Below are 22082 nucleotides of genomic sequence, written 5' to 3'. Positions count from 1 at the left end.
TCCCACAGAGGTGTGCAATAAAGATAACCAAGACTATCTATTGTAATAGACGGAAATGTGCTCAGCTGGACATTGCTTTGATGTCCGGCAACACATGCTCTTACTTTTGTCCATGGGATTTTGTGAAGGAATAAGAAGAATATGTAATGTTTCCGCCTACTAAAAATACAGGTATGATAAAAAGCAAACTAAAAAAAAACAAAACAAAAACCACACACAGGAAGAATGACCCAACAGTTTAATGACGAGCTGCAGCACAGTAGTTGACAATTACATATACAGGCAGCTAAAATGAACATTTATCCTAAATATATATACTAGAATAATACTGATATGTCTCAGTAAAGGGTCTGGTAAGGTGATGATTACTTACTATACACAAAACATTCAAATTCATTCATTCCATTCAAAACATGAAAAGAAACTGACAAAGTGCTGAATATACTGTACATTACAAGGCAAAGTTTGGGAGCATAGTTGCTTGTCATGAAATGAAAGCATGTGTCTCCATCGGCACTGGAGTGGCCACAATTTACACAACAATAAGGACAACCATTAAAAAAAAAAAAAATGTCCCATGTTAATCACCTACTGGCCCTTAAAAAAATAAAATGGCAAATAAAAATATGAATGAAAAATAAAGTTTTGGTGCCTCTACCTCCCAGGAAAGTAGTAGTAGTACTGGGCAGCTCATGAAGCGAAGACTGACGTAGCCTTATTCATCCACATCGCTGACAGAGGCCGGGCAGGCCTTTTTGCCATGAATTGCTGAACTCTGTGGAAGCAGATAGGTTAGTCGTGTCATTACAGCACGAACACTGTCTGATGGTGGGAGTGATGGATTTAAACATAGCAAGTTCAGCACAGAGGGCAATGAAAGGCTTTCACAAGGCAATCTTTGTATTTCGGAAACTCGTTTTGTCCCTGTAATATAAAGGAGAAGCAATAAGCCATAAACACAAAATATTATATACTTCACAAAATGCAAAAGTAAAGCTAATGAACTCATGGAACTTTGTGTCTCAGGAAAACGCTCGCAATGGTCAGTTGTCCATGGAGACCAAGCAGCCACAATGTTTTTTTACTCTTTATAAAAGCAGTCACAGGCACCCTGCCAAAGAGGATCCGAAAAAAGGAGAGAGAGAGACTTTTGGGAAGGAGTAAAACAAAGCTCTACCGCTGGGTGCAGAGGGAGTGGGAGAATACAGGCAGTGGCTGCTGCTGCTCTCCAGGATGTGAAATTCTTCCCAGCCCCTGGGCAACCAAAAGCAAGTAGAAAACAAACTCAGATTTTGTAGTAAGAGGGTGCGAGTTCTTTGAATACTGCATGTGCACATGTATTATGTGTAAGGGACAGAATAAGCTGCTTTTTTAACCTCTTCTTGCCTGGAGGTAGGCTACTTTACACCATAATTTAATCAATATTTGCAATTTTGTGCTACATTGGCTTTGCTAGGAATAACGATTTCTATCTAAGCTATTTTTTTTTATTATTCTCTCAGAAGAGACGAGGCTTTCACTTAATAACTTTTTGCAAGCTTATAAGTCTGGGAGTTTTTTTATTAAAACATATTATAGATCTAATAATTTCTGTCAGATGGGTCCTTGCAGCACATGTGACCATCACAGTCATCCCTGCTTGGGCAGCAGTCATCACAGCAGCTCTAATTAAAAGTGACAGAGGTTCCATCTATGGGCCCTATTCAGTGGTAGACGTTAATGCAGCCGCGTCAGCGTCTTTTTCTGCAGCGCGGCTGCGTCTTTATGCCAATGGCGCAGCTTATGGGATTCGTACAGAGACAGCCACACGCTGCAGCGCTAATCCACCGTTTTCTGTATTAAATTGCACCAGCCCTATAGAGGCGCAGAACGTCCGTCTGTACATGGCGGCCAACATCAGTGCAACTGTGACAAATGCCGCAGTCACTGACCGCGATATGCCCATGCCAGGCTAGCCACCTACCTCTTACCACCCAGGAATGCTCACTGAAATGGTCTCTGTCTGTGTCGAATTTCGTTCTGGGGCTATAGGCGGCAACCATCGGTATGCATGCAGAGTGCAGCTCGGGCGCATGCGCAGACTGAGATCATCATCCACTTGTATGTGGCATCGACTTAGCATTCACCGCTGAATTAGGCCCTAAATGTGCATGTCTGACATTCCTGATGTCAGTAGTGAACGTCCTGCTCTATTAGAGCAGGAAGTTCACGCGGGAACAGAGACCCTACCACAAAGATAATCGCGACCATCACCAGGCCGTCCGCAAAAGCTGTGGGTGGTTACCCACAGCTATGCGAGCGGCCTGGAGGCGGATTTAAAAAAGAAATAAAAATCCGCCCCGATTCAGAGCGAGCTCTCGCAAATAGCGAGTGCCTCTGAATTAGGCCCTTAGTATTGGTAGATACATGACAGCTGCACAGTTCCTGATGTGATATTTCCCTTTCAGTAAACTTGTAATGAGAAGGCTCTTTTTCAACTACCTATTACAAGGTATCAAAGAACAGTACAATACTATATTGGGTGACGAGATTTACAATAACATGAATGCTTCCTCAATCATCTACAATAGAACAAAGGGTAGATTTACTAACCCCCAGTTTGTCAAAGCTCCCGATGATTGGCGGCTTTGACAGATGGATTTAAGGCAGCAACAGAATAAATGCTAAAAAATCCATATTTAGCATAGATTCCTGTTGCCAATTGAAAACTATCTAACCCCCAGGTCTTGGAAATTCAGGAGTATTTGCTAAATACTTGTTATGACACTTATATATAAATAGTCAAGTATAACAATGAAAATGAGGAAGGAAAATAAACTAAAAAAATTTATTTTCATGCTCTCAGAGTAAAGAGCTGTCAGAATGAGCAAATGACCTGGCAGATAAAAGATATGTCCGTTCACACTAAACATTTATTACAATGTTAACCCGTGTCCCTCCTGTCAATCCATGACATCTGCCGTTCAAATGAGGACCACATGGAAAAGCTCTGCATTTCATGCTCTGGTGTGTGTTAAGGCAAAAAGGGGAATTGATCTAATCTGGTACTTTGGTTTTTATGCTACAGACCTTTAGGGTGCCTAGACATGCAGCTTTTTCTCTATTACAGCAGTAGCTTTGAGAAGACTTGGAGCGGTGCATTATCACAATGGATCGGTGTACTCATTACATGCTATAAACATCCGACTCTCTGTTAAAGAGCTGGAAATCGCGTGCCTAAAACATGACACTTCCCGTTATACCTAATCTCTCATCCAATGTGGAATTCGATGATTTAATTAATTCCATTTCCACATTGATTTTTTTTTTTCTCAAGCAGGATGCTATTTTATTTCAGTCACTTATGCATTCGGTTTAATTTTTCTCTAGTGAGAATATAAAATATACATTATTCTGTGTTCGTATATATTTCTAATAAAATGCTGATGTTTTAATAAATATATAATTGTTACATCGGACTCATTTTCAGCAACTTTTTGGTGGAAGATTTTGAACTGACTTTGCTGCTTGCCTTTTTACTGCCATCAGCATGTCTGAGATCTGATAGTCATAACCAGCCGCAGTGGAGTCGGGAAGGTAGATCATCTTCTGAGCAAGTCCACTTTTAAAATATTTAATTTTAGTAGGCGTCTCCTTTAATTACAAAAATCTGCCAAGCCACAATCCGATTCAAATTCCTTTTCCCCAGCATGAACAGTTGCCCGACTGCCACCTATTAGTCTTTTGTAAGCCTGGAAGAATATCACTTTCAAATCAAAAGAAGCAAGATAATTTATACATACTTGATACTGTCTGTGTGCGTTTTATATTCCATAACTGTGTTGGGAGGCAGATTCAGGACTCGGCGTAAAGTGTCCCGGATCCGAGCAGTGGTTGCTTGGTCGCTTGCAGTTTTATTCCAGATGGAGATAATGTCTTCCTAAAACAATAGATCAAGAGATCTTAGCTGCAGACATACAGATGTGTCCTCATACATCTAACCTCAATAAGCCACGCAGTGCGACTTGCCTGGAGTGAGCCGCCAAATACTGTCATTTTTGCCGAAAGAAAGTGCATCTAAGTCGCAATGCGATGCGACTAGGATACACCAGGGGGTAAATTTACCAAAGTGAGAGTATTTAAAAGTGAGCTTTAGAAGAGATGTTGCCCATAGCAACCAATCAGATTCTACTTAACATTTAACTAGCACTTTCTAAAGATGTGTAATGTCCAATATGAAATTGCTATGTGCGTACATAACAATTATGTATCACTGTGTACATTTAGAAATAATGTGTGTGGTAATATGAACACCCACTGTCATATCAAAAAGAATAGAGTAAAATAAAAAATATATTTTTTTTTTAACAGCAAGGAAGACTCAAGAGCTAGGGGGTATATTTACTAAAGTGGAGATGATGCCCATAGCAACCAGTCAGATTCTACTTATCATTTATCTAGCACCTTATAGAAGATAATAGCTAGAGTCTGATTGGTAAATAAACTCTCACTTTAGTAAATTTACCCCCAGGAGTCTGTGTTGAATAATTGATATGTGACACTTGTATATTTGTTTGCGACTGAGAGTGTAACGTGTAAACAGAACTGGAAAAAAGCTGAGGCCGCTGCATAGTAGCACTTTGTATGCTGATTGAGAGACTCAGTCGCACACAGATATACAAGTGTCACATATCAAATTAATCAGCAGTCTCCTGGTGTGTCCTAGTTAAATCGCATTGCATTTTCGGCAAAAAAAGAAGCAAAAAAGACCCCGATGCTAGCAGTCCCTCTCGGGACCAGGCACCCCAGGAGGGACTGTTTGACGCAACTGCAACAAAGACAAGTGAGGATACATCTGTAACTAAATAAACATTGGTTTGTTCCTTTAGATTGCCCCTGGTATGTAAAACCCATACATAAAAGGTCACTGTACTTTTTCATCTCATATTGCAAGAATAAAAAGTCAACTATCCTCTGACAACTAAACAATATGCATGTTGTATAGCATACTTTAAATGTGGAAATCTATTAGAAAGTAAATATTTTTATGTTCCTGCCACAGCCGAGCCCACACATGGGCCCGTACTCAATTAGTTTCGTGTCCGCGATAAAGTTTCGCCTGCCCGACTTTCCACCTACATCGCGTGTTTTGGACGCGGAAACTTATCGTGCTCGCCCACGCTATTCGCCCTATTCAATTCCAAACCATGCGAAAACGGCAAGCCGCATAGTCAGAACAGGAGGAAAATGCTGTCAGAATTGGGGAAATCAGCCTGAACCTCCAAAAACATGCACTAACATTGGGGATCAATGTAGATGTGCCCGAATAGCCCTAATAAGGCAATTTGGGGTACTTAAGTTGTTTCAAATGCCTCTAATTATCGTCTTTGCACAAGTGGTGAAGAATGGCATTAAGCAATATTTTTGGGTGAACATGAGTAGTCCTGTCAAATTTGGGGTACCTGAAAATGGGTGCTAGCATATTTTAATGTCTCTAAAGTCAAGTTTAGATAAAAGTAAAATGCCTCCATCATACAAGCACCTGCAATCCCAAAAACACTTGGCCCCTTCTTAGAGCTCCCCCAGTTTTTGAAGTTGTCCCCTCACTTTGTGCTTTTTTGCCCCAAAAAATGAAAGTACTTTTTTTGGGGTGATCTTAAGTTTTTTCCTGGAATTTTTTGACACAGTTGTCCTTTGCGGGGCTGTTCCAAGGGTTCTGAGTGGTTTCCCCACCTATGCACCTCAAAATAAAAATGTAAGACTAAACCTTAGGAAAAAGTCTGCAGTCTGTGTAAGCAGCCGAAAGACAGGTCTGATGCGAGTGACCTGTGCTATGCATCATTATGCTTTATCTGCCACTTTATACTAATTGCTTTACAGCAAAAAACAAAACAAAAAACTTAAGCATCTAGTACACTATAGGCCTGATTCAGACCCGCTCGCAAGCGCGTCGATGGACGGGCAGTGCGCACCTGAGCGAGTGAGAAATTCACTCGCTCCGGGGCTCGCTACAAACGGGGCAGCTGTCGATGTTGATCGACAGCTCAGCCAGTTTTGTAGGCGGGTCAGGGCGGTGGCTTGCCAAACAGAGGCGTTCCCGAAGGAACGCCTGCCGCTTTGGGGCGGCCCTACTGACATCACGAGTGATGTCAATAGTGAGCTTCCAGGCTCTATTAGTGCCGAAAGCTCACTGGGGTTTACAGCAGATTAGACCCTACCACAAGGGTCTCGTCGCAAGCCCGATGGTCGCGATGGTCTGAATCAGGGCCTACATACGAAGGAACATGTAAAAGTGAGGACAAGGTAGCACAGCACAGGAATTGCACCAGGCGTCTCATGCAATATGGTGCAAAAAAGATAGGTGTATCTGTAACAGAACGGAGCTTTGGATGCACAATGTAACTGAAGTAAGGGAAGAGAATTATTTGCTGTGTGGTATATTCTTGAAACTTACCAAACAAATATAATGGCTACTGTCACCATAAAAACACATACATAACAATACCACTCTAAGCAGGAAATGGCCATTATTATAATGACAACAGATGTTTTATTTCTGAATATATAAGGAACATCAGTACCATTTGCATAGAGAAGGAGAACCCTTTGCACTTGTTAGTTCTCACCTGAAAACGAACAGAGACAACAGCTCCACAGATCTCCTCCCCGACCATGAATTGCTCCCCCAGCATGGCTAGAATAAGGTTTTCCCAGCACCGAGAAGCCAGCCCTTTGCGCAATCGGATTATCCACTTCCCTCCATTCTTGTTTGCATCATCCTACACAGGGGGCAAAGATGAGACAGAGTCATCCTTACTGTGCACACACAACATAACTAAGGATGTTAAATTGGAGATTTATGTTCAAATATAATTTTAAAAATATCTTAATGAACAAGCTGTACCCTATCCTATCTATAACATTTATTTTTAAATGAGAAGTTAAAAATGTGGCCATGGTCACCTACATGAGGACAGATCCCACTGCGTCCTATCAGTTTGGAAGTCACATTACTGGGGATGTTGGTCACAGCAGGAAGACATGGATTTACAAAACAGGACACATCTCTTATCTTACTGAAGACAGGAGGAAATGCCATTACACTGAAGAAAATGTTCTGCATAGCATAATGCCTGCACTGACTTTTTCAGCTTCAACCACTTGCTGACAACAATACATTTATCTACATAATTTTATACTGCACTGGAAATGTACAGGAAATACAGACAGAGGATATATAAAAATGCTGGCTGTGCCTCTTTACATTGCCAATGCTGCAACTTGGCGATCATTGTCAATCTAGCTCCAACCCACTGGTGGGAAACTGAGATTCAGTTCATGGGCACCAAGTCAATAAAACATAGCATTAAATGTGAATGCGTGATTTTAGAATGTGGATAAGGGCTGCTGATATCACTGGGCAATACTACATCAAGTGATTAAAATTATCCTAAATGCATCTATGAATGTATACACAAACATTATATATATATATATATATATATATATATATATATATATATATATATATATATATATATATATATATATATATAGTAAGGCACTCCTCCAACTTATGTGTTACTTGCCCAGGTGCTCCTATGCACAAAATCTGAATAGTACCCAGCATTGGCACTCTGGGAACTTGTGAAAGATGGATCAGCACACCAAGGGTACTTTCCAAAGATTCAGGAAGTAATTATTTCTTGACATACCGCCACTTCAAGACACCGCTGCCTGCGCCGCTGCAGTGATCAACAGGGCGCAGGCATATACTGGAGGATCTGGGGAGGTGGAAGCCACTAAAGCATCCTGCACCAATGGGCGCAGAGCGCAACATCACACTGCACCACTGAAGAGAAGAACCGCTGCCCAGGGAGGATAATAAGCAGTGCTGGGACCTGGAGAGACGGTGGGGGCAGGCTGGAGCGATACTGGGGGCAGGAGCTGAGAGAGAATGGGGGCTGCAGCGACTCTGGGGGTCTGAAGAGGCATTTGGGGGACAGAAGGGGGCAGCGGATGACAAGACAGAAATGGGCAACGGCTGGCGAGACACTGGTGGGTGTGGAGAGACACAATGGGGGATGAGACTAAAGTAAACTGGGGAGGAAGTGCCTGGCAATTATCCACAACTGGCAGGATTAGAAGGAAAATAGGTTCGGGGACAGTAAGCTTCATTAAGGCACTAATTCTAAAGAAACATTACTGATACAAATGGTACCACATTAGCACAAACAGTATAATTATATCAAATTGTTTGATCAGGGGAGTTCACATTTTGCCCTGCACCAAAATTTGTTGCTACATATTATATGGTTAAACATCTGCTATATGATGAGGACATTGGTTATACTCCTATGCAAACAGGCATCTTCCGGACCATGTGATTTCCTATGTGAATACCGTGAGAAACTCCATATAGGGATTTCTCTCCCAAAATCCTGAAAGCTACGGGCGCCTGAGGTGCCCCACTGACCGTTCTATTCAAAATTTCCATACCCCCACATCAGGCACAGTAATATAAATGATACATAAATATATACAGACCCACACATACTATAAGTTATATTAGGCATACACCATTTTGCAGAGTCACAGTTTCTCTTGTTGTGCTATGCCCCACCTCCCACATTGGCTTGATCCCTTCCTTGAACAGATGAAAGTCACTGTGTCCGGTCAGGTCCCCAGGACGAACCATGTGGCTGTAAAACCTCCAGAACTGCTCCACCTGTAACACCAAGAGCAGATATCATTCATTTCATGGCGATCCCATCAATCTGCTTCCCTGGGAACAAATCAACATAATAAGAGAACATTTAGCACAATGCTGATGAGAAATCAGTTAATGGGACTAATTCATGATTTGTGAGCTGTTCTGTTAAAAGGTTTTACACTACCTTGTTATATTAAAAGTCTGAATTACCAGTAAAACAACAGAGAATATAAAATTATAAGTTTTTGCTTCTCAGACATATTGTTCAATTAGAAAAGCAGTGCGCTAAAAAGAGAAGACTCCTCTAACATGCCAAAGGAGAACACACTAGATTACAGAAGTCTTGATTTGTCAACTGAAGGAGAACAACTCTATATGGTTATTCTAGTCATGATTTGTAAAGTGTATTAAATAAGGAGATGTGTGTTCTTTCCTGTTAAATCCTTTTCTTTGGCTCCATAGGGGGCACAGTGTTGACAATAGGTATTGCCAGGAGAGTCTGGATATCAAACAGTTAAAATGTATTTCCCAGCAGCCCAGGCTTCCTCTCCTCTATAAACCACCCCAGCCACTTAAGTTAGCAAGCCCACGGCAAGAAGCAAGGAGTAGGAAACGGAAGACCACACACACATAGGCCTCCACACTTAGGGAAGCTGAGCAGAACTGGTATTAGAGGAACCAAGCCAGTGCTGGGGTCATGGGAGCGGCAGTGAGTGCATCCTACAGGACGCCTTTCACTGCCCACTCAGTTAAAAATAAAAGCAAATTAAAGAAAGTCCTTAGTCCGTAGGCAGCAAACAAACTGCCTGCCAGTAGCTGGGGGCTGTTTTCACGTGAGAGCCGCGCCCTGCCCGATTTTAAAATGCGTCCCTGCCCTTATAGCAGCACAGCGCTAAAGCCGCCTGCCCTATGTCATCTCCACCCGCGGACGGGAAAAGTTGCGGTTTCCGTTGCGGGGGGAAGAAGATGCCGGGCACATGGCATATATTCACAGTAAAGGGAGAGCTTGGAGGTAGCCCAGCACCGCCCCCAAGAGTGATGAATTGGGGACTTGTCACAAGGACACTCCCCCTCCCCGGTCGGCCCAGCCCCATTTTCTGGTGTCAACACTATAGAGGAGAGGGAGCCTGGGATGCTGGGAAATACATTTTAAACTGTTTCGTGCCCAGACTCTCCTTTCCACATTATACCCATTGTCAACCCTGTGCCCCCTTAGTGGAGGATGAAGAAATATTTATTTCCAATAAATTGTTGTCACATGTACTCCATTAAAAGGAATCTACAATTTTTCTATATCTACATTTCCCATTAAATTACTGATGAACACTTGTTGAATAGTACAATGTGTTTCTCCATAGGCGGCAGCTGTATCAGTCATTGATAGATGTGCCTATCTTTACTGTAGCACTCATCCACATTGCTTCATTCACTATAACATTTCCATTTAAGAACAACGTTTTTAGCCTTTGACAAGTTGCAAGAGTCAGTGACAGAATTGTGAGCTTCAAAGTGTACAAAGCAATCTGCTCCATCTGTAGTTTTAAGGAATCACAGCTGTAAGCGCAAATCCCATTCCCTTGAAGCCATGTCTTAAAAATACAACCTTCAGAATAATTAACTCAAATCTTTTCAAAACTTTTTAAGACAAAATGTAATATTTACACCACTAAATATATGTTTTCAATCAGTGATTTTGTCACCGCAGTTTAAAATATTATTAAAATCTTAAACGAATAAAAGCTGTGGTTTCCTTTCTATTAGGTAGATAACGGTAATACATCTCCAGGGTCTGCACCATGGCTGAAAATAGGCACACTAGTAAACAGACACCGGATCAATAACTTTCTTTTTTCTGAGTGATTACTCGCGTTGCTCTAATGGTGTAAACTAATCATAGCCTAACGCCCACTATTGGAAATAAAAAGGGTAGTTGAAGAGAAGCAGAAATGAAGGAGAGAAGATGCCTTGGAAAAAACGTGTCTTTGACACCCTCTGACATTACTGCGGTTTATACAAAGATCGCTGGCTCAATGAAATAAGCAAATTATTATTTAAGTGGGGTCTTTCTAGCATGGCACAAATGGAAAAATTTCACTGCTTGCCTAATCTTTCCCAAGATCTACTGTATATGTGGATTATGTGGGCTGTGGAATTTAATATGGTTTATGAACTTTGATCCAGCAGCTAACTTCTATAACTTGAGTTCCTGGTAGTCCTTTATGCTCATGTCCAACACTACCTGTCAGGTCATCATATGCTGCATTTTCTGGAGCCTTTACTCAGACCTGCATAATCACCCATAACAGCAATCTAGTAACCCAGCAGGCACTCACAGAGGCGAAGGTACCAATCTGCTTGATGTTCTGTTCATAGCTCTGGGAGCTGGTTGGCCTGCCTGGAGTTCTGCGGGAATACCAGAACGTGTAGTTGTACTGCAATGGGTGCTCGGCTGGACCTGGTACAACAGTCTGTGAAATCCAGAACAGATGTATAAATAGCAGGGATATCCTCTGTGAATACTGCGGTTATGCATTGCAATATCAGGTTTTATTTTATACACAAAATGTTTTGTGCTAACCATCAGATTTTGTAAAAAACAATATATATATTTATACAATTGTGCATAATTTTGTTACCCATTTAAGGTTGAATATACAAAGTAAATCCCTAGCTATAACTGTACAGAATGTGTAATGTTTTAACTCTTAGGGGGAATTACATTTTGCTTAGGATCACTTGTTGCTCCAAACGGCCTCGAATACAGAGGGTGCCCGTTAGTTCTGCTCGCACCCTCCTGAGGTGGCTGGCAGAAATGTGCGAAAAGACTGGCTGTTCGCATAGTCTCCTTGTCGAGCCCAATAGTATAGATGGTTTTCGCTGCTTTATGCATCTAAACCCAGTCTATTTCAGCGCACAATACGTGCAAAGCAATAGTCGCTTAGCGCCGGAACAATTAAATATTGCCCCATCTAAAATGATGGCCAATCGTGCGTCCTAAAACAATTGAATCGCCCCCTTGTTGTTATATTAATACATTTCTGAAACTGGGGTAAAATAAAAACCTTGTTTAAATGTTAAATCTACATTTTTTAAATGTTTACTATGTTAATCCATATAACCTATTGCTTCTTTGAATACAAATCACTATCCATCTCCTATACTTCCCAAGTAACAGTTGCAGTAGGACAGAACATTAGCACTGGTGGTCTGAATTCCTGGATGATGGGTATAATGCAGCAGGAGATAACCCCTGTACAACATTTCTTGCTGGTTTTCCATGAAGACAGCTGAGGCATTTACAGAGAACTATCAGTAGCTGTAACTTGAGAAGTATAGATAGTGAGTGGTCGCATTATAAGAAACAATAAGTTGATGAAAATAACACTAAAACAGGATTTTGGTACTTACCGATAAATCCCTTTCTCCGATTCCACAGGGGACACTGGAGTTCAAGACAGTGGGGTATAGACGGTGGTAGAGTAGAGCCTGGCACTTTAAATAATCTAGAAGTGTGACTGGCTCCTCCCCCTCTATGCCCCATCAGCCCCAGTTTAAGAACTGAGCCCGAGAGGAGACGGAGGACAACAGGAAAACGAGGAGAAGGAGAAGACCACAGAACGGAACAATACCGACTGAAGGAGAACAGAGGAAACCACTGCAGGGAACACATGCAGCCACACAACTATATAAAGACCCACAACAGGCAGGTACGCCGCGCCGGGCGGGCGTCCAGTGTCCCCTGTGGAATCGGAGAAAGGGATTTATCGGTAAGTACCAAAATCCTGTTTTCTCCTTCATCCACTAGGGGACACTGGAGTTCAAGACAGTGGGGACGTCCCAAAGCCAACCTCCCGGGTGGGAAGCGCGGAGAACATGCCGACCCTTCGGGCAACCGAACAGGGACCGCATAGAACCGGAGGTTCAACGGAAGGCAAGAGCTGAGAATCAAGTGTCGTGAGCCAGGAGACAACCAGAACTCCGTGCGGAACAGACACAGAATACCACAACGTACAGTAATCGAATGGAATAAGCGGCTAGCGAGAAAACACCCTCAGATGAGAAGCATCAGAACACTGTAAACTCAGCTGAAAACAGACCAAGCCAGACTGTTGGGAGCAGAGAACTCCTACCCGAATCCATAGGAGAAGGGCAGTAACCCGAGAAGAAACCTCGAGGAAACCGTACCAGATTCGGAAACAGGAAGCTGCCACATTTTGCAGATAGCAGAATACCAGCACTGCTGGACATAACTCATATAGATAGAAGTATAACGATACCAATCTACAAAAACAGAGAGTCCACAGACTCCTCACAAAAAGTATAAGGTAAAAGTCAAGGCCGCACAGTCGCCCTGAACCCTTCCGAAAGTCCAACTACTACAAAGTTGTGAACCAGCGGAAGGATGAGACCATAGAAATCTCCAACGAGTGGAGATCACCCTGGGCATGAGGCCGAGGCGGCTTCGAGAAGATTGAGATTACAATACCTTCCAGAGGGTCAGACCGCAGTACAACCCCTTCTGAGAACAGGAATAAACCAGCAACTGAAACCCTGACGCTAAAGAGAAAACAACGGACAACTTCCAACATGATGGAAGTGCATAGGTAGTAGTAACTGCTGGCCTGAACATAGCATGAAAACAACCAGGAAGATACCAGTCAGGTACCTGTCAGTATGATAAAAATATCAACAGCTACTGAACAGGAAACCCACCAGGCCCCCTGAGTGGAACATAGTGACTGTCACACTTCTATGTAAAGATGTGCAGTAGCCCAGAGATGTGCTTTGGTCCATAACGCCAACAGATTCTAGTAGAATTGGTTCTCAATGTTGTAACTATGCACCCACACTCCAGGAAAATTCTAAAGTGTAGAGCCAACTGATTAAAAGAGCGGATGGCTGCTAGGAGGCAGTAAGGGAGAAGAACTCTATGTATGTCAGTTTACATGAAATAGGAGCCTCTACCGAGGCATTAGTGGGTAAGCTCTCACCTGTGAGCGACCAGAAGCCCTCTGGCCCGAAATGTAGAATGTCACTGACCTGTTGTATCGCAAAGCAACCCGCCACATTAGGAATAGAGAGTAGCTTCAGTGGGCTAAGACCAATGCCCTACAGCACGTACTTCAGTCTGGAGATGTGCAGTAGAAAATACTGTGGAAACTAGCAGAATGTTAGTGGAGACAAGAAGGTCGTAAAACAGGACTCTATACCTGAGCCTGTTCCATTAGAGACGTGTATCTGAAGATTATACTTATACCCCCAAAACGGTCTGCTAGTTTAAGTATCCTTACATAAATATTTACAATGTGTATTATGCCCACCAATCTAATATAACCCAGGTCTGTCCCTGCCTAAATCGGTAGGTGGCCCTAGGCCTTCAAGATATGAATTGTACCTAAGGGCCCTTTAGACTCATTCTATTGAGATATAAGACAATAATATGGAGTATCGGAATCGATACTGAGAAGGGTACCTGTACTTAGACATAGAACTCGTTAGTTATCCCAAGCAAAGAAGGGAGATAGCAGTAGTGATAACCCCAGTAGGGTTAAACAGAAAACAGGTTTTTGTTTCCCAATTATTAGGAAATATACATACAAGGAATGGGCGTCTTACCAGTTTGCTACCAAGTGCATCACTGTAATGATAATAGGTCCCCCGAAACGGGGCGCCATAGATATAGACTAACATGAACCGAGCTATATAAGTATATATCCTTATATACATGTGACATGGCTAGGGTCCATACTAGAAGCAATGCCTTAGGGAATTGTGACTATCACTATGTAAGCTGCAGCACATGACTTTAGATTATAGAGCCACCATATAATATGTATGGATATAGCCTACAGCTTCTGGTAATCCCTGGCGGCTTCCCATGCGTGGTATTATAGGTAACCTAATGCTTGTAGAAGTATAGGCCTCCTACACATATACATGTATATACACACAACCCAATCCCCCGGGAGAGATCGTGTTAAGCGGAGTTATTGTACCATCTACCGCATCAGGAGTCCAGCCTCCAATCGCAGCCTTCTATCAATATGCTAGGTATCAGACATAAAACTGATAACAACAGATCCTACCCCTGCTCTTATGGTAAGGATAAGAAGCGATATCCACATATGCATATGCATACCTACATACAAATTTAGTAGGTGACAATAATATTGTAAAATTAGAACATGAGCAAAAATTAAAGCCATGGAAGGAACTGAGCCCAAGGACAAAATTCACTCCAGCATGTATATGTTCTACTGCAGGGCTAGTATAAAATACAATATACATATTACATATATATATATATATATACACACATACATACCATACACGTGGCTTACCCCCACGCAGGGGGACTGCTCATGTACCGCGTGTGGCCGTCACTCTGCTACTGCGCAGGGGCACTGTATGTTAGCTGCGTGCTGTCCCAGACTGGTTTCAATCCTGGGACCCTTCTGTTACAGGTGTACTCGCCTTAGCAGGTGAGCCATTTTAGCGCCAGATTAACCCATTTTTCGAAGTGGGAATCAAAAAGACCACCTCAGTGCTGTGAGGCAGCAATGCCACGTTACTAACCTCTTCCTGTATGTGCTGCCGAAGGGAACACATGATAAATAAATAGATGCACATATGCATACCTTCTAAAGTAAGCACAGAAAACTGGTGAAAGGTTTTAAGACCAGCCTATAATGTAGTATATGTAGTATATGTGCTGCCACATATATGCATGGGAAGATACTGCCCCTCTTTAAGGCGAGCCCATGTGAGGCATAAGCCTGGGGATGGGACGCCAAAATGTGCTAACCCTGGGTGAAGGGTATGCTATAACCATAAGTTCTGGCAGCAGCACCAGAACAGTAGAGCTAGTACACCATGAGGCTATGATACTTCACAAGCTAAGATACCAAGCCATTAGATTAAGCTAGGCGCCCTTTGTTATAGAACGAAGGGAAGCCTGCCAAGCGGCGCTGCATTGGCGGGACTGTCTCGTCAATCCCTCGCTTCTAGCTGTGATGCATCGACTGAACTGGCCTCTTTCAGAACCGCCTAACATGGTGTTATGGTGCAAAAGGGAATTGGGCTAGTTCCCATACAGCTAGCAACCAGCTATGCACTGTAGCTAGCCCTAAACTCCTGTCATACAAGGACAGGGCCTCCCCTACCCTTTGCGCTGAAGCACTCCCAGTGTGGAAGGCGTAAGAGACCCACGCTAAAGCACTCCCTGCTGCAGGTAGTGCACTGAGCTATCATGCTTGTGTGCAGTAGTAACTACAGTCCTTAAAAGGGAAACAGGGGGCGCTGTTTGTACATGAATACCGCGCTGTACGTGTGCAAACGGCTACACTCCAGTTAGCACAGCGCTGCTAGCCCCCTTAATAGTATAAAGCGGTGATGCTGTCCTGCTGTGACAGGAGTGTGAAGGTCATACAGCACTGCATCGGGGAGCCGCATTGTGCTGGTATAACGTAAGGCTATTAGCCCTATGTTATAGCTAACAGGGAAGCCTGCTCAGCCCAGCCAGGAGCTGCGGGACGCGGCATCTCCTCCTGAGATCTAGATGAGGAGCGTTGCTAATTTTTTAAAACCAGCCTAAGCAAAGACAGTGCTGCCTGCACCGGGAGAACATACAAACTCCACACAGCAAGAGCCGTGGAGAGATCCGAGCCCTGCGCTGATACTTATTTGTAGCCAGCCCTATACTCCTATCTCTACTTTTGTGCTAGCAGCACTCCCAGCGTGGGAGAAGGAGGGAGTCGCGTAGGATACCCACGCTAATTAACCCTGTTGCAGGAGTTAGGAGGCAGCCGCGCTCTTCAGGCGCTGGTCTGCACTGCACCTTTAACCAGCGGCAGGCAGTGGTACAGATGGCGCGGCTATTATGCATGACGCGCCCTTCCCTAAAATCCCGGCTATCAGTGTGTGCGCGCGCGCGTGCACTGTTATGCTCGCCTCTGCCCACTTACTAGGAAAGAGTGGGCTGGGCGTAATGTAGGGAAGAAAACCTTCCTCCCGGCCCTGCAGAACGGGGTGCGGGACCAGCAGATACATTTATAAGGCTGGGCCGCTCAATAAGGGAAGCCTCTTTACGCGGGTACTCCTTACCAAGGATCGCGCTGCTTGTCAGCGCTGCAACTGCCTCTGTAGAGGGACGCGTCTGGCCTCCTGAAGCCGGCCATTACACCAGATGGCAGGACCTCGCCTGTGCTGCACTATTTAGTGAGCAGCGGTGCGGCGTCTGTCTTACTCACACCTGGCTGCCCCGCTGGTTGGGCTGCCCCGCAATTAGGGCCGCGAAAGGGGGCGTGGCTTTTCCCCGAGTGCGGCCGCCATTTTAATAATGGGGGGGCTGCTGCTGCCCGCTCTAGACGCGGCAGGATGCCCTCCCAGGTACCTCTGAGGTCCCTTCCCGGGGGGACTAATGCAGAGTATGTCAGCGCAGCAGCGCTAACGGACCGGCAGACCGCGCTGCTCTCAGATGAGGGCTTAGAGCACGAGCCCGACTCCATCCCCTCGTTAATAGGAGGGGGATGGCTAGGAATAAGTCAGTCAGCAGCTCCGACACTACCACTTTCACTGGCAGGGGGAAGGAGCAGTGTGTGACAGCCATGCAGTGTGCGCTGTCCCTGAGCCCAGCGTTTTGGCCCACCACTCCAGCTAGTCAGGAGTAGTGGGATATACTTACGGACTGCTGCGGCCGGGTTGCTGGGCTGGGGGGCAAATGAGGAAACCCGGACACGAACCGGTTTCAGTTGTGGCGGGTCCTCATGGAGTCCGATGACTCTGTTTAAAGTCCCCCCTCAGGGTCACCGGACACAGACTGCAGTAGCCGTGTGGTGCCCTCCCGGCGGCTCCCACGTAGCAGGCAGACTGCCACAGTAAGCAGCCTGCCTGTCCTCAGTGCTTGTATAAAAGCTTAAAATATAATTATATGAGAAAGGCTGGAGACAGCCTGATGTGCGACCGGCTCTCTCGGGCACATTCTAAAAACTGGGGCTGATGGGGCATAGAGGGGGAGGAGCCAGTCACACTTCTAGATTATTTAAAGTGCCAGGCTCTACTCTACCACCGTCTATACCCCACTGTCTTGAACTCCAGTGTCCCCTAGTGGATGAAGGAGAAAAACAGGATTTTGGTACTTACCGATTCCATAGGGGACACTGGAGTTCAAGACAGTCGGCTATAGAGTCTGGCACTTTAAATAATTTAGAAGTGTAACTCGCCCCTCCCCCTTTATGCTCCATCAGCCCCAGTTTAAGAAACTGAGCCCGAGAGGAGACGGAGGACACGGGAAAACAAGAAGGAGAAATCCACAGAACTGAACAAGACCGACTGAAGGAGAACAGAGGAACCCACTGCAGGGAACCCATGCATTCACACAACCATATAATAAACCAAACAAAACGGCAAGTACGCAGCGAAGGACGGGCGTCCAGTGTCCCCAATGGAATCGTGTGTGTGTGTGTATGTGTTTGTATTTACATACACACAGTCAGGTGCATAAATATTGGGACATTGACAGAATTTTCATATTTTGGCCTCTATTCACCACCACAATGGCTTTGAAATGAGACAAACAAGATGTGCTTTAACTGCAGACTTTCAGATTTAATTTGAGAGTAATTACATCCAAATCAGGTGAACGGTGTAGGAATTACAACGGTTTCTATATGTGCCTCCCACTTTTTAAGGGGCCAAAAGTAATGGGACAAACTAAACAATCCTAAATCTAACTTTCACTTTTTAATACTTTGTTGCAAATCCTTTGCAGGCAATTACAGCCTGAAGTCTGCAACGCATAGACATCACCAGACGCTGGGTTTCATCCCTGGTGATGCTCTGCCAGAGATCCGCTTAATGAAATAGCAGCACTATAAGGAGCACACAGAGGCACGGAGGTGCGCGCCGGGGTCTCCTAAACAGTGGGATTACAGTACTCTCTGTTAGTACTACAAAATGGCGGGGCTGCCCTGCAAATTCCCTGCTATGGAAGTAGCGGGATGCCGCGGCCTCCTGTCCACAGAGACCGGGGAGGAGAAGGCGAGCCCGGGGGTTGGATAGTGAACAGGGACTGAGGCGCGTGTGGATGGCCGTTGTCTCCTCCACTGATAACAGAGCAGCCCTCAGACAGTCCACTCCTGCTAGACAGGAAGACTTGTTATTACAGCCCCCGTAAGGCCAGCGCCGGTGCTTAACTCCTAGCTCCCTATTCCTCTCCATAGCTATGGAGAGTGCTGACAGCCGTGAGCAGGGAGTGATGGACTCAGAGCACAGTGCAATTACTGTCACGCTAGAGAGGGAGAGCCCGAATAGTAATGGCGCTGTTTTATATTTAGGACGTGCCCAATAACTACTAGTATTGGCACCAGAAGTTATTGTCCTGACAAATGACAGACGAGTAGGTCACTGAGTCCAACTATACAGTTGCAGTGGTTATACTTACAGACTTCTGCAGCTGGGATGCTGGGCTGAGGGGGCAGCGAGGAACTCGGACACGAGCCAGTGTCAGCTGTGGCGGGTCCTCGCAGGGTCCGATGACTTCCTTTTGTGTGCCCCCTCCTCAGGGTCACTGGACACAGGCTGCAGTAGCCGTGGCGGTGCCCTTCCCGGCGGCTGGAATAGAACCTGGACTCTCCATTTTCTGATAGGTGTTGTAGTAAAGGGAGGGGATCGGCCCACATAGCAGGCAGACTGCCACAGCAAGCAGTCTGCCTGTCCTCAGTGTTTATAAAAAAAAACAATCTAAAAATAAAATAAAAAATATATAGAAAAAGCTGGAGACAGCCTGATGTGCTTCCGGCTCTTTCTCAGGCACAATTTCTAAACTGGGGCTGATGGGGCATAGAGGGGGAGGCGCCAGTTACACTTATAAATTATTTAAAGTGCCGGGCTCTACTCTTCCACTGTCTATACTCCACTGTCTTTAACTCCAGTGTCCCCTAGTGTATGAAGGAGAAAATAACAACATAATGGAGTAAGTTAAACATATAAGTCAAGTCAATGACTTCACAGACAGACAGCCCCGCTCTAAAAAAGGCTTGGGCAGGTTTATCCCACCTTCTTCCTACATGAACTCTGGTTCTTGTCCTTGTCATTTTTTTCCTTCTCACTGTCTTTCTGTGTGCCGTTCTCCTCATTCTGATCGTGATCCCCGCTGTCGTCATCTTTCAGACTAAGCCAGAAGAAATAAAAACAATTAATAGCCTCCCATCATAGGTGGTAGAAGCTAAGACAGTAGAGCAATTTAAACATGCTTGGGATAAGAATATCCTTACAAAGAACTGAGGATCATATAGAGCATGATTCAGTTCAACGCGAATTGAATAGCGCCGAGAGGGAGCTCAATTCAGTGTGCTGTTATGTCGGGGGATGCCCGTTTTCGCGCCTTAAACATGGTGTTTAGTCGCGAGAACCGGCATTCCCGACTAAACTGCCCAGTGCAATGCTGTTTCCGCAGCGATAAGGGCAAAAAACAGCATCGCGCCAGGGTTGAGAGAGGAATCCTTAGTCAGGCTTAACAGCGCCCTGAATTGAATAGCTCCGGGAGCTCCTTTCCGGCGCTATTCAATTTGTGTTGAATTGAATCGTGCCCATAGGGTTGCGGTTACCAAAAAGTAAAAAAAGGGCAGACTAAATGGGCCAAGTGGTTCTTATTTGCTGTCAGATTTTATGTTTAATAAAGGATTTAGTTAAAATACGGTATTTTAAGAAATTAGAAGTGATTGAAAAACAATGGAAATAGCCTCATTGATCACTCGAAAGTAAAAGTATAAGCTCACATGACAACAACAACATATCACTGGCACCTACTTGACAGGACTTTTCCTTTGTTCTCCCCTTCTAGCAGTATCTCACAACAGTGCACCTTCGACCTCATTCAGACCCGCTCACAAGCGGGTCAATGGTGAGGCCCTGCGCACGCACAGCAGCCGCAGTCCGCTAGCTTCGGAGCGAGTGACAAATTCACTCGCTCCAGGGCTCACTACAAAACGGGGCGGCTGTTGATGTTGATCAACAGCTCGCCCCGTTTTGTAGGAGGGGAGGGGGGGTGGCCGGACAAATGGAGGCATTCCTGAAGGAACGCCTGCCGTTTTGTAGGTGGCCCTACTGACATCAGCAGTGATGTCAGTAGGTAGCTTCCTGCTCTGTTAGAGCAGGAAGATACCTGGGGATTGCGGGAGACGAGACCCAACCCCAAGGGTCTCATCGCAAGCCCCGATGGCCTCGACCATTGCGACCATCACCTGGTCACTCGCTAAAGCTGTGGGTGGTCACCCACAGCTTAGCGAGCGGCCAGGAGGCCGGATTTTAAAGAGTAAGCGGCCGCCCTCATTCAGAGCGAGCGCTCGCATTTTGTGAGCGGCTCTGAATGAGGTCCCTTGTTCCCATCTTCCCACTGGCAACTCTAATCCTCTCCATTCAACCACTCAGTGAGCGCCATTTTCCTTCCTTTTCCACATCATTGCTCCTTCTACAAGCCATAGTGAATTGCCCTGCCCCGAGCATTTGGTACTAACCCAGCGTCTATAGTTATCATATGCATTTATATATACCATGCAGCTTAGCCCTGCACGCTGCTTACACCTTTTAAATAAAAAAATATAATAGTAAAGAAAGTTTTACTCAGCAACAAAAATACTATTTCTTATCAAAACAATGGGTAACCATAAATGGTGGATGACACAGTCACACAGATATGTGATCATACAAACATTTATGATTTTTAGAAACATTTATGTCTCCCTAGTATTACAGTACAAGGTTGTGGCACTATCATGCTATAAAGTCCTCATCCTACAATCCAGTTGTTGTGTTTCCAGGCCACCTAGCACAACTGACACATGTTAAAGATCCACAGGTGACCTGGAATACATGAACTGCTTGGGGTCCTACTCCTGAGGTATGTGAACCATCGCTTTAGGCCTGTATGTGTGGCATGCATATTGTATGTATATGTACATTGTATGTATGTCCCAGCGACATAAGGTCTTGGGACAGGCATCACTTTGTCTAGTGCCCCAACATCATCTCATGTATGTGGTGTATGTAGCACACGGGGATCTGATGCTGCACGCACTGCATGTCACACATCCATCCGCCGCATAACATAGTGCGCGATGCTGTGCCGGGCGTTAGTGGGGTGTGTGGTGCTAAATCAGCGCCTGCTATTCCCAAACTCACGCATCAAATTTGTTGTTCATCGTCTCTCTGCTGCTCTCCCCGCCGACACTTCCGCTTCCAGCACAACATTCCTCCACACCTTCACTGCCGCTTCCGGGTACTGCTAGGAACGCTGCTACCGACCGGCTGTTTGTACTCGGACAGACAAGGGCAGTGCACAGTAGTAGTAACACGGGCGGCCATTTTCAGTGTGGTAATAGAGAGTTATGTG

At 44.9% G+C, this 22082-nt stretch overlaps 1 protein-coding gene across 1 annotated transcript; it reads right to left on the bottom strand.

Annotated features, from left to right (window-relative positions):
* Nucleotides 1-223: 223 nt before the first annotated feature.
* EIF4E2 (eukaryotic translation initiation factor 4E family member 2) lies at nt 224-21980 on the bottom strand. The gene is made up of 7 exons (XM_088467461.1): nt 21872-21980; nt 19748-19862; nt 11026-11160; nt 8603-8707; nt 6606-6758; nt 3783-3919; nt 224-924 (listed from the first exon to the last, which is right to left on the bottom strand). The coding sequence occupies exons 1-7, from the start codon at nt 21889-21891 to the stop codon at nt 885-887; spliced, it is 705 nt and encodes a 234-aa protein (XP_088323587.1). The 5' UTR covers nt 21892-21980; the 3' UTR covers nt 224-884.
* Nucleotides 21981-22082: the final 102 nt, after the last annotated feature.

This window comes from Taudactylus pleione, unplaced genomic scaffold, assembly GCF_031769625.1.
Source record: "Taudactylus pleione unplaced genomic scaffold, aTauple2 ptg000010l, whole genome shotgun sequence".
NCBI lineage: Eukaryota > Metazoa > Chordata > Amphibia > Anura > Myobatrachidae > Taudactylus > Taudactylus pleione.
Note: the sequence above shows the minus strand (reverse complement) of the source record. Positions and strands in the feature narration are given on the sequence as shown.

What these genes read in the sequence shown, in the direction of transcription:
- EIF4E2 (XM_088467461.1), bottom strand. Translation starts at nt 21,891, where the DNA reads ATGAACAACAAATTTGATGC. An exon ending in AGAGTTCATGTAGGAAGAAG is followed by an intron (nt 11,161 to 19,747) that starts GTGGGATAAACC and finishes TGGATTTCACAG; the next exon opens with ACTGTTGTACCAGGTCCAGC. An exon ending in ACGCACACAGACAGTATCAA is followed by an intron (nt 925 to 3,782) that starts GTATGTATAAAT and finishes TTTATATTACAG; the next exon opens with GGACAAAACGAGTTTCCGAA.